Below are 12,009 nucleotides of genomic sequence, written 5' to 3'. Positions count from 1 at the left end.
CCCATTTGATCCCAAGTTACCCATTAACAACACATTCCCAAGTTCTCTAATTATAGAAGGAGCTGCAAAAAAGTCAAGAGTGGTAACTCTCTATATAACAATAATTCCTGGTTTTGTCTTTAAACTGCAGCTTTGGCAATGACACATTCCTTTGCATCACATAAAAAGAAAGCTCCACCTCTCTTTCCAGGATCCTCCAGTCACCCCACATAAAATCCGTAGGAGAGACAGGTTTTGAAGCATCTTCCCATTTACAGGGACAGGGGCTAAAGAGCCAAGGATATTTCATTAAAATGTCAAAAGGTTTGTCAGTGCCCCCTGAAATCCCTAAAGAAGATGGCAGACCCAAGTGGGACAATAAGTTCCAGTACATTTTAAGCTGTATCGGATTTGCCGTCGGTCTGGGGAACGTGTGGCGATTTCCATACTTGTGTCAGATACATGGAGGCGGTAAGACTGAAATGGGACTTTGCTGAAATATTAAACTACAATTCTAATGTAACTATACTAACTCACGATGGGCACAGGAGTTATATATTTGCGTCACTTTTTTTTAACTATCTAATTCTCATAGATGCTTTGCACCCGTTAGATTATCTTTTTCTACAGAGGCATATTTCACTTTAAAATGATGCGTTTGTTTAGGAAATAAGACCAGATTGATTCCAACTCTCAGCAAAACTGATGTTAAAGTTTTTACATTGCTGCTACAGTCCCAATGGGAGCAGGAAACTGAACGGGCAGCTCACTGCCTTAAGGAAAAGCGAGAAGTCCTGGGGAGGCCTGCGTGAACCGGCTCCCAGACAAATGGTTGCTGTGCTTTCCTTTGGGAAGGCGAGCGAGTCGTTCCCCTCCCTTCTCTGATGCTCTTGGGAGCTACCTCATCACCTGGAACTGCCCCTGCGCAAAATTCAATTGCACTTTCTTGATGTCTATGAGGCTGTTTAAGATGCTCAGCTGAGAGAGGAGCAATGAGCAAATGAAAATTATTTCGGTGGCAAGAAGCTCTTTATCAGTGAACACGTAACAGCTGGAAGATGCAATTGCACAAATTCAAACAAGAAAGGAGAAGAAGCAGTAGGTTAGATTCCTCCCAGGAGACTTAACATTTTCCATTATTTATTTGCAAGATGTGAAATCCAGTGAAACTCTCTCAGATGAGTGCCGTAACTGGGTGGCTTAAAGTCATAGGTGCAAGCATGCTGTTTCTCTGCGCTTGCCCATGGGAATGGCTGGGAAAAGCCTGTCACTTCAGATAATGATACATGCAAGACGTGGTAAACACTTTTAGAGAGACATCCCCATAGCAGAAACGGCCTGAGACCTGCACGGAAGATGTTCTGCAGCAGGAGCTGTAGGTCAAATACTCTACAGCATCTCAGATGGCCTTTGTATCTTGGAGCAAGGGAACAAGCATTCAGTATTAGCAAACAACATAATAAAACTAAAATAATGTAATATGTTTGTACTGTAATGAACAGTTAACACAAAGTACTCAGTGGAAGGTTTGAAACTAACAGAGGGGACCATAGCAAGCCACAGCTCCTCCGCACATCTCATTACGGAGTTGCTTCTGGGGCCACCAACTGCGTCAGGCTGCATGAACTTTGTGCTTCAGGGGTTTGTGCAAATCTCCATTAGAGATTAAGACGATTATGATGAAATATTGTTCTACTGCCTGTAAAAAGGCTCTCACACCTTCCCATGAAGCACCAAGGGTCGTTTCTCGGTGCTGGAGGCAGGGGTCTAGCTGTGGCCAGCTGTTTTTGACCTCTTCAGAGATCCCAACCTCACTTTAGAGATTGGCAACACTTAGGTTTGATCTCTCCCCTCCATCCCACCCCTCCGCGACATCCCTGCCCTACAGACATCTACCACCCCAGGAGAAGTGTGAGTTCGAGTGCAAGGAGACCCATGGTGACCTGTTTTACGGACCGCGCAGTGCTCAAAAAGTCTCTTTGCCTGTGTATCCGGCTTCTGAGCACTGCTATATCCCACGGGAGCCTCTAGGGACAAAGACAGACAGGTTTTAGAGCAGGTTTAAAGACAATATAAATAGGAAAATGCTGCAGAGACAAAGGCTGAGTCATTCTTTTGCATCGTGAGTAGTAATTTTCCCAGTGAAAAATTGGTATAAAATAGCTAGCAGACTCAGTAACAGCACAGAGCTACTTGGCATCGCTACAAACAGTGGCACAAGACTGTGGTCAATAAATGATAATGTATGGATGTGCGGCCAGTGTTTGGTCACCGGATTTTAACAAAGGGCCGAGGGAACTCAACAGCAGGATGGACTCAGTGACAAAGTGCTGTGGGATTTGTGAATAACTTATCCCAGAAAGCTGGCGCTGGAAGAGTTTGAGCGAGCCAGGAAGACTTACCAAGAAGACAGAGCCGTTAGGTTTACGCCAGTGTGTAATGTGGTTGCATTTTTCTTCTGCTAATTTAAGGCAGTGATTTGATTTGGGGTTGCACTTTTGAAAGCAAACAACACAGATGCAAAAGCCCAATAGACTTTCAGGGGTATGGGAACATAAATCCTGCTTGTGGGCATCTGAAGATGTGAACACGGGATAGACCAACAGCATTGTGGTTAACTAGGAGCCCTGAGAGGTGCAGCCACGACTTCAGCAAAGCCTGGTATGGAATTGGCATAGACGTGCTCTAAGGATTAATAGCTTCTGGGGTACAGACCACAGTTTCACAACCATTTCAGGTGATATCCAAGGGTTTAAGAGTTAGGCAATGCACTTTTCCTCATTTCTTTTAAAAAACATTTCTCTTTTCAAAAACAAGAGATAAATATAAGTGCTTATGTATTTGTCTCATGTCAGCTGTTCTCATCAGACCTCTGGACCTTATTCATCGCACATTAGTGTTACTCAGTAACTCAGATCTAATATAATATCAGTTTTGCTGGCATTTATCACCCGCTGCCGTTACTGATTATTTGGATTTATTGCCTGAGTTAAGTTAGTTATTTACTTTTCATGACTAATGGATATGAAGGTTGTTTGCCACAGTAAGTGGAGACAAACACGAAAGTTCCCAGGCAACTGTGATTGAAAAGAAATCTCTAAATGGCCCACTATATAGTTTGTCACTTAAAACCAACACTCAAACATACATTCATCTGAGCGTACTTCAAAAAAACCACCCTGACTTCTAGCTGTAACTTAAGTGTTGTAATTTGATTATAGCTAGCATATATATATTTTCCTAACCCATAGGTATTAAAAATGTGCATAGTGCCCAAGCCTACAGAATAACTGAAAAATAGCTTTAATATAAAATACAGTTTCTTTCTAGGAAAATAAATACACATAAACACTAAAGTCCTGCTAAAAAGGGAGAACCGTTTACTTCTGAGGCAATGATTTACAGACTTTCATAACCCGTGGCCTACCTGACCTTTTGCTAGAATTTGAGCTACAACTTGCTACGAAGTGCAGTTGTCTGGCTCACTGTGTCCTCAGAAGGAAAATAAAATCTGAGAGGAACAACAGGTATACCTGGAAGATACTGTAAATAAATAAAAAGAAGTATGCTGGGAAGAGCAGAACAGTTTGCTCTCTGATAGAAAAATGAATTCTGTTACAACAAGTAACAGATTTTACTTTTTCTGTTGTTACCATGTCCTGCTCAAGTCCTTGGTGAAAAGCTATGGCATTTGGGGTTGATCCTTTAATAACTTTTTGTCTTTGGTAGCCCTTTACAGCTCAGGTTGGCACATGCTTCCATGTGGGTGCTGCTCAATTGCATCCTTCAGTCACGAGTGTTTCATAGGGAAGTTCTCCTAGGTTATTTTATAAGTCGATCTGCAGATGTTACCCGTCTTCGTTTGAAACTCCTTGGTTTTCTGGACATGCCTTTAGCTCCTTCATTGTTGCACAAGGAGATTATGGTCATTCACATGGGAAACTCAACCCTGCGAAGTTTCAGAGTCTGTAAGACATGCAATGTGGCCTGTCAGTCAAAATCAGTGCCATCACAAATATGCTGCACAAATATGACATTTGGAGTAGCTCATACTTTTCATCTGGATTAAGACATGTGCAGAAGACATGTCAAAGATCATAAAGTATTGTTTTCCAGAGGGACGGGTGAATATGATTAAGCTGCTGGGGTTTTTTCCTACCCGATGTCTTGATGTGATTCGTTGCTGTGTTGGCTACTATGCTGCTTAGCTGAACTCCCATGGAGAAAGGGGACAGGTCTGATAATCCCCGTTCAATAGCTAATAGCTTTTTCTCTGTATCTGAAAAAGAAGTTAGCACCTATTGCAATTTCTTATAGGTAAAACATAAATTATCACAGGTATCTTGCCATTAATTTCGCAGCCTTTTGGAAAAACACACCCATCACCGTGTCTCCTATGTACCAACAGAACGGGAGAAGTGGATCTCTGAACACTTGTCACATTGTATTGTACTGAGATGTACGTTCCGAATTTTTCAGGCTCTGCAGATGAGTTTCGTTTGGAGTTACCATTTTGACACTTTCCAGTCATTTCAGTCTTCACTGTAATTATTTTTTTCCATTCCTATATCTCTGATCTGAAGGAAATTTATTATCCATGTTCCAGCCTTTCAAATGCTGTTGTGTCTTTAGATCATCATTTTAAGTTACTTGCCTTACTTCTGCCAGCTGATCTGCAGGCGGTGATAAGATGCAGTATTGCTCATGGGGATCAGTTCCTCTAAGTATTTCTCTACCATTTAGGAATCCTCATGGGTTACCCCAACATCATTTGGGTTTTCTTCACTGTTTCTCACGGAGGCTCAACAATTTCTGCTGATCTTGGTACATCTTGATTAGGAGGTCACCCGGCTGATGACACTTCAAATTGCTTTACGTTTCCACTAGTCAGGTCTATTGCTCTCTCTTTCTAAGATGTGATGAAACCAATTTGGCTGTTTCACTCTTTAGCTTTAGACTGCGTTCCTTCGTTCATCTCCTGGCCATTCTGCCCTCCGGTGCATCAGCAGCTCTCAACAGGCGGCCTTGTAGTTCGTGCACTTTTCTTCCAGGTTGCCACGTGTAGGTGATATAACAAAGATCGTGCCCTTCAAGTGCCATTTTGCCACAGGGGGGTGACTATGGTTGAGTCGTTGCTTTTCTGACATGATTTCCCTGTACATTGCAATCGAGGGGTCAGGTTTTAAAACCCTCCGTGCATCCAGAGTTTTTCTTTTCTAGGCATTTTCTTTTCTACTGCCATGACTATCGAGCTATCTCTGCTCTAATGCTTCTTCTGAGTTAGCAACTATACCGATCGTGCTACATGCTGGTGCTCCTTGTCACTTGGGACTCTGTTGTTGATGAAACCGAATTATCAAGTCGAGCAGTTATTTGTAGCTGTTGACAGCCTAATTTGAAAAAGCTCTTTTAGGCTTTCTATGGTTTTTCATGCACACAGGGATTGTTTCTAGGCTGTGTGGTGTCCTTGTGCAGGATCTCCTTCCAAATTTAGCTTTTAACTCTGGTAGATTTTGGATTAGTTTGGTTGGTTTGTTGCTTTTTTTTTCTTGATCTTCTTTTAGTAGTGCATGTATCTACTAGCAGGATAGGTGCTTTATGCATCTTGAGTGTCTTTCTGACAGAAGGAATGGCGTAGGTCATGCCTCAGGGATGTAATTAAATCATACCCTGGTTATACCTTTGATTTTTATGGGCATTTCTCCAGGCTTTTAAGGTACTCACAAATACTTGATCACTATCATTTTCCTAATTCATTTTTTAAGGGGAAAAAAGTTACTGAAGCTAAACTTTTTTTTTTAGAGGTTCCCCCTGGTCTTGCTTCTTATGTATGTCATTTATTTCCCTGTCACTATGGAGCATATAGATCTAGAATATCTAGATATAAATATACCTAGAACATCCAGATATAGAATAATTTGCTTACTGGCACTTTATGCTTGTTTCTGCTAAGGTCTCCCTTTCCCATGCCTCATGGAAACCAACCCTACCGAGTTTCTGCTGTGCCTGTGCTGCACGTCAGATGGGTGCTGGTAGGGTTTTGCTGTGCCCGTGTTTGAATGCTGCATTTTGTGATACGTGCTCTGTGTTAGGTACCAGACCACTTCTTCACTCTGCTTCTTGGATTTTCTTCTTGCCTTTCCCACAGTTAGTTTTCTCGTGGTATTCAAAAAAAACCCCAATCCATTTAAATTCTGCCTTCTGGCACATCCTCCCCTATCAATTCAACAGAGCCCTTAACTATATAATGCTAGAGGGTTCCTACTCACTATTAGGTATCTGATACCCTTCCAGTATTCTCTTTCTTTCTACAGGTGGAGGATTTTATTGTGGAAAAGAGTAAGCTTCAAGTGCTTGAACAGACTCTCTGTGTTTTTCTTGACTTTTCCTTTGCGCCTAAAAATACTGTAAAGCAAAGGAATGAATAACTGAAAACACATTTTTACACTACAAGACTTTCATTTGAGTTAGGTTTGATTAGCTCTGTTAATTATTTCTTCCTAGCGCAATCTTCTGCTGTATTCTCATATTTGCAGACGGCACACTTTTTATATTGTTCTCACGGTAAACGAGTGTTTTCTTTCCAAGTGTGACATTATGTTTTGCCTTGCTGTAAACACGACTGGAGATACGTACAAACCAGTACAAAATAAACGGGCTTTTATCAGCAGAATATCTAAACATGCTCTGCTGTCAATGGTTCAGCTGGCAAACAGAGAAGGGGAGAGAGAGATAACAGAGGGCAGTTTGCCCTAATTATTACACAGTTATTTCCAGGGAGATATGATACGGGAGATAGGTCTGGTCCCTTACAGAGCGCTCTTCTAGCAAGGGCTCGGCATGGCAGGGATTGCAGAGAAACAGCTGCCGCCTGGACCTGGCGTGCGGCCACAGGCATCCGGGAGAACAAGCAGAGTTCTCCAGCCACTCGCATGAATATTTTTCCTTTCCCAGGAGCGGTCCCCAGGCACGGGGCTGTCAGGAGAGCTGGGTGGGCGCCCGCAGGCACGCTGTGGAGGGGGATGTTGCTGCAGGATTGAAGGAGAACGCAGGATGGAGCATGGCAGGAGGTTACTGAGTTCTTGCGGAAGAGACATGCAAATTCCTTAGTATTTACAGGGGAGCATTCCATAGGTAGCTCCAGGGGAGATTTCATCAGGTGGTGAACCACTTAAAAATAAACCAGCTGCTGTGGTCCTTAACTCCCTCTGTAAACCTCTGCCTTAGGTGGGGTTTATAACAGCCACTTTAGAGCTGCCTCCAAGCAAGGGAACTACTGACCAGGGGTACCGAGGATCTAAATAAAAGGATTTAACATACTGGGAATTAACTATGGGACTCCATTTTCAAATCTGCTTCTTAGCAGTTAAAAACACCCTAAAAAATCGGATCATAAGAAGAGACATTTATTTCCACCTTTGGCAAATTAAGAACAGTCCTTCATTGAGAAAAGCTTTGCCGATTTTTGTTCCTATGTGTCTCTTGATAAAGGGCTGAACTATCAAACAACATACCGTTCCCGGGTGTTGTACTTAGTTATTGCAGTACCTAGCAATAGGTAGCAAAGTTATTGCAATACCCAGCCTAAGTGATTCAATTTATCTGCCCAGCCTTTCTAAATAGCCAGGGATTGCAAAACACAGGAGCCATTCCAGGAAGAGACCAAAAATCCCCCTGCATTCCCCAACCTCCTTCTCGGGGCTGAAGAGGGAGCAGAGAGCCGAGCTGCTCCGCTCTGCTCTCTCAGATGGTGGTGGTGGTGATGGTGAAGCTGCTCTCCCTGCCAGTCTGGAGGGAAGGGAGAAGGTTTCCAGAGCTGGAAGAGCAGAGCTGGGCAGACTCAGATATGAGATTTGGAGGCAAAGTTGAAAAGGTATAACAAGGCACAGGTTTACTGACACAGCGATGAGGAGCACAGAGTTGGTGTGAGTTGGTAGGAGGGTTGGGAGGGGACTGAGTCAGGACTTCTGCCTTTGTTACCCCAGAGAAAAGAGAATCACAGAGTCACAGAATGGTAGGGGTTGGAAGGGACCTCTGGAGATCATCTAGTCCAACCCCCCTGCCAGAGCAGGGTCACCTAGAACAGGTTGCACAGGAACCCATCCAGGTGGGTTTTGAATATCTCCAGAGCAGGAGACTCCACCACCTCTCTGGGCAGCCTGTTCCAGTGCTCTGCCACCCTCAAAGTAGTTTTTTCTCATGTTCAGATGGAATGTCCTGTATTCCAGTTTGTGCCCGTTGCCCCTTGTCCTGTCACTGGGCACCACTGAAAAGAGCCTGGCCCCATCCTCTTGACACCCGCCCTTTAGATATTTATAAGTGTTGATGAGAACTCCTCTCAGTCTTCTCTTCTCCAGGCTAAACAGATGCACGTCCCTCAGCCTTTCCCCATAAGAGAGGTGTTCCAATCCCCTAATCATCTTGGTAGCCCTTTGCTGCACCCTCTCCAGCAGTTCCCTGTCCTTCTTGAACCGGGGAGCCCAGAACTGGACGCAGTATTCCAGATGTGGCCTCACCCGCACAGAGTAGAGGGGGAGAATCACCTCCCTTGACCTGCTGGCCTCACTCTTTTTAATGCACCCCATTTTAACGCACCACTTCGTGGTCACAATGGTTGTTGGTCATGGCAATAAACATCAATCTATCAGACCATTTTAATTTAATTGGACATTTGGGCAAGGTGCTTTAAGCATACTGATGAAACTTCTCCTGGTCTCATGAATCCCATTTATCTGTGCAAAGCAGGGAGACCCAAATCCGTGTCCCTTCTGAAGGAAGGTGGGGAAGATGAGGTGTTGCACACCATTTTGCAGGAACCAGCCAGGCTGCCGGCAGGGCTGATACCTGTCCCCAGGCACCCAGCAGCACATGCTGCCTCTGGCCCAAGGGAGCTGCTATGAGCAGAACAGGGAAGATGTGGAGGATACAAGTGGGGTTTCGTTGCTCCCACGTCTCACAGAATGACTTCAGTCTCGCTTACAGTTTTCCATTAGCCAGAGGCTCTGTGCTCCGAGCAGAACTTCATGCAATAAAATAACCTGGTCTCTTGGGGGTCTCCAGCGCAAAATCTTGCTTTACCAGGGGAGGACGGAGGAGCACACGCCTGCGAGCTTTAGGGAGGGAAAGAAGGGGATGCACTGAAGGGTAAACACACGCTATAAGGGAGAGACAAACCCTTGTGCTTTATGAGCAGGGGATGAAAAGAAGCAGCTTAAAAGAATGGGGAATGGAGGAAACAGCAAGGCTATTTATAATGGGCTGTAGCGGTGCCTGAGGGGAAGCATCCTGCAGCACTAAGCATCCCAGTCCTTCCTCCTACATCTTCACCAACAAAATTACCAGCAACAGGTGTTACTCGGCAGGTACCCCTAGCAATGCGCCCTCTCTCAACACGTTCTACAAGGACTTTGGTAGGGTCATAAAGCAGACAAATTATCAAACAGTAATTTCGGTGAGATGCAGATAATCATGTGGCTCAATTGCACTTAATTATGTTTTCAGGGGCATTCCTGATCCCATACTTCATCGCTCTACTCTTTGAAGGAATCCCACTGTTGTATCTTGAACTGGCCCTTGGACAGTGCCTGAGGAAGGGCAGCATCGGTGCTTGGAACACCATCTCGCCTTACCTTGGAGGAGTTGGTACGTCTCTTGGGGTCCCAGCTCAAGGAACCACAGCTGAGCTCCCACCCAGCACTCACTTCTTACAGACCTGTGCCTGGTGCTTCTTAGAATACGAAAAGAAAATTTTTACAATGAGGGTGGTGGAACACTGGAACATGTTGCCCAGAGAGGTGGCAGATGCCCCATCCCTGGAAACATTCAAGGTCAGGTTGGATGGGGCTCTGAGCAACCTCATCTAGTTGAAGATCATAGAATCACAGAATAGAATCATAGAGTTGCCTAGGTTGGAAGGGACCTTTCAGATCATCTAGTCCAACCATCAACCCAACTCTGACAAAAACCATCACTAAACCATATCTCTAAGCACTATGTCTACCTGCCTTTTAAATACCTCCAGGGATGGTGACTTAACCACTTCCCTGGGCAGCCTGTTCCAATGCTTAATAACCCTTTCAGTACAAAAAATTTTCCCAATATCCAGTCTAAGCATCCCCTGGCGCAATGTGAGGCCGTTTCCTCTTGTCCTACCACCTTGGGAAGTGACACCTGGGAGAAGGGATCGACCCCCAGTTCTCTACAACCTCCTTTCAGGTAGTTGTAGAGAGCGATAAGGTCTCCCCTCAGCCTCCTTTTCTGCAGGCTAAACAACCCCAGCTCCCTCAGCCACTCCTCATAAGGCTTGTTCTCCAGATGTCCCTGCTTATTGCAGGGAGGGTAGACTAGATGACCTTTAAAGGTGCCTCCCAACCCAAAGCATTCTATGATTCTGTATCACTCCCATCAGGTGTTATTCTAGGTACACGGAAGCTTTAAATGCAAACCTTCCCACCTTTGCTGTAGGAAGAATTACAAACATGAACTCTGCTGGGCAACGCTGCCCTGTTCCTACCGTATCTTGGAGCTTACACAAGAGTTGCCTGCCCACAGTGCTTCTCACTCCTCCCTCACGGCCCCTCCAGGAGCCAGTCCTCTCTGTCCAGGGATAGTCGGACTGGAGAGGGGACAGAAAGACAGGATGTCAGGAACAGGAGCCTGGCACCTCCTAAAGAGCCTAAAGCACCTGGGAAAGCTCCCCTTCACGAGAGAGGTGCGCGGTGGGGCTACTGAAGGGACATTATCAACATGGCTGGGCACAAGGGACAATCCACGGGGCAGTGTGCATCAGACCTGTGTGCAGTCCCGTACCAGCAAGTTTTTTTTCTAATTTATTTAGTTTAATATACACTGAAAAAATATATCTTATGTCCTGTGCATATTATTAGGCTGCAAAAGGTGAATGGGAGCAGCCACCGTTAGAGGGCTGAACCATCGGCTCTGCAGGTTTTGAGATGGCACCCTCCTGCCTTGCAGGGGCAAGGAGAAAACCTCGGATGATCCATCCAGGACTGCTGGATCATTCCCTGCTTTAAGCAAGCGTCTGAAACTGGGATTGGCAATGACAGCCATGCCTGTGGGGGTGTGTGGGAGGAGAAGGGGTGGGTAAGAGGAGTTATCTAAGGGCCAGAGGGCAACCAGGAAGAAATGCCAGGCAGCAGGGTGGTGGCTCCAGTTAAACCCATCTCCTACTATTAGGCATGTCCATCCTCCCTTTGCAAAAATGCAAGCAAGCAGAATCTGCGGTGTTGCTATTCTTCCTTCCTTACTGTAGGAGCAAAAACCAGTTACCAGTTTCGGGCATATGTTCACGATTTGGGACAAAAGAGTGCCCTCGAGCAGCTATAGCACGCTGTGAAACTTCAGCCTCTTTTGGTCTCCGCTATTAAAGCTGTCCCGTGTTGTAGAAAACAATGTATTACAAACTAGAGCAAAGATTTCAGCCCTAATCTTCTACGTAAGTGGGGAGCGTCAGCCTTCTTGGAGCAAGGCTGGTGAGCTGGGGGACTGTGCGCCAGTCTTTGGCTACTGAGAACACGAATGCTCATCTTTCATGTGCAAATCTCTGGGGGGGAAACAGAAAATCTTGAAAAATTAGGAAACGGGAGCTTCTAAGAGCAAGCGCTGTGACTGATAATTATTTGGCAAAGCTTTTCTAAGCTGTGATCTTGTGCTTTCCGCAGGGGTTGGTTCGTGGATGGTGTCGGTTCTGGTGAGCTTATACTACAACACCGTTTTAACCTGGGTGATGTGGTATTTCATAAACTCCTTCCAAGAACCTCTTCCTTGGAGTGTTTGTCCTCTAAACGAAAACAGAACAGGTAACTACCACTTCGAGTGTCACTGCTAGCAAAAGGAGGATGACAAGTGTCAGAGTCTGGGGGCTAGCAAAGGAAGTTTTGTTTATTTTTTTTTTTTATGCTTGTGCTATGACATAAATACCAGTCTGAAAAAGCGTCCTCTGCTCTCTGACTATGGAGAAATAGTCCTTTATCAAGACACATTTGTCTGTTATCATAAACTATGTATCAA

At 45.0% G+C, this 12,009-nt stretch overlaps 1 protein-coding gene across 3 annotated transcripts in view; it reads left to right on the top strand.

Annotated features, from left to right (window-relative positions):
- The first annotated feature begins 213 nt into the window (after positions 1-213).
- The window catches only part of LOC128906137 (sodium-dependent neutral amino acid transporter B(0)AT3-like), a 29,787-nt gene continuing 17,991 nt past the window's right edge, over positions 214-12,009 (top strand). For 2 of the 3 annotated variants that reach the window (XM_054193009.1, XM_054193011.1), the window contains exons 1-3: positions 214-450; positions 9,481-9,621; positions 11,661-11,798. In XM_054193009.1, coding sequence (XP_054048984.1) covers positions 294-450; positions 9,481-9,621; positions 11,661-11,798 — 436 coding nt within the window. In that variant the 5' untranslated portion in view covers positions 214-293. The remainder of the gene's footprint in view (positions 451-9,480; positions 9,622-11,660; positions 11,799-12,009) is intronic. The other variant, XM_054193010.1, reaches the window with a different exon arrangement.

Source organism: Rissa tridactyla, chromosome 2, assembly GCF_028500815.1.
Source record: "Rissa tridactyla isolate bRisTri1 chromosome 2, bRisTri1.patW.cur.20221130, whole genome shotgun sequence".
In the NCBI taxonomy this organism is placed as follows: domain Eukaryota; kingdom Metazoa; phylum Chordata; class Aves; order Charadriiformes; family Laridae; genus Rissa; species Rissa tridactyla.
This window is presented reverse-complemented; position numbering and strand designations above follow the sequence as displayed.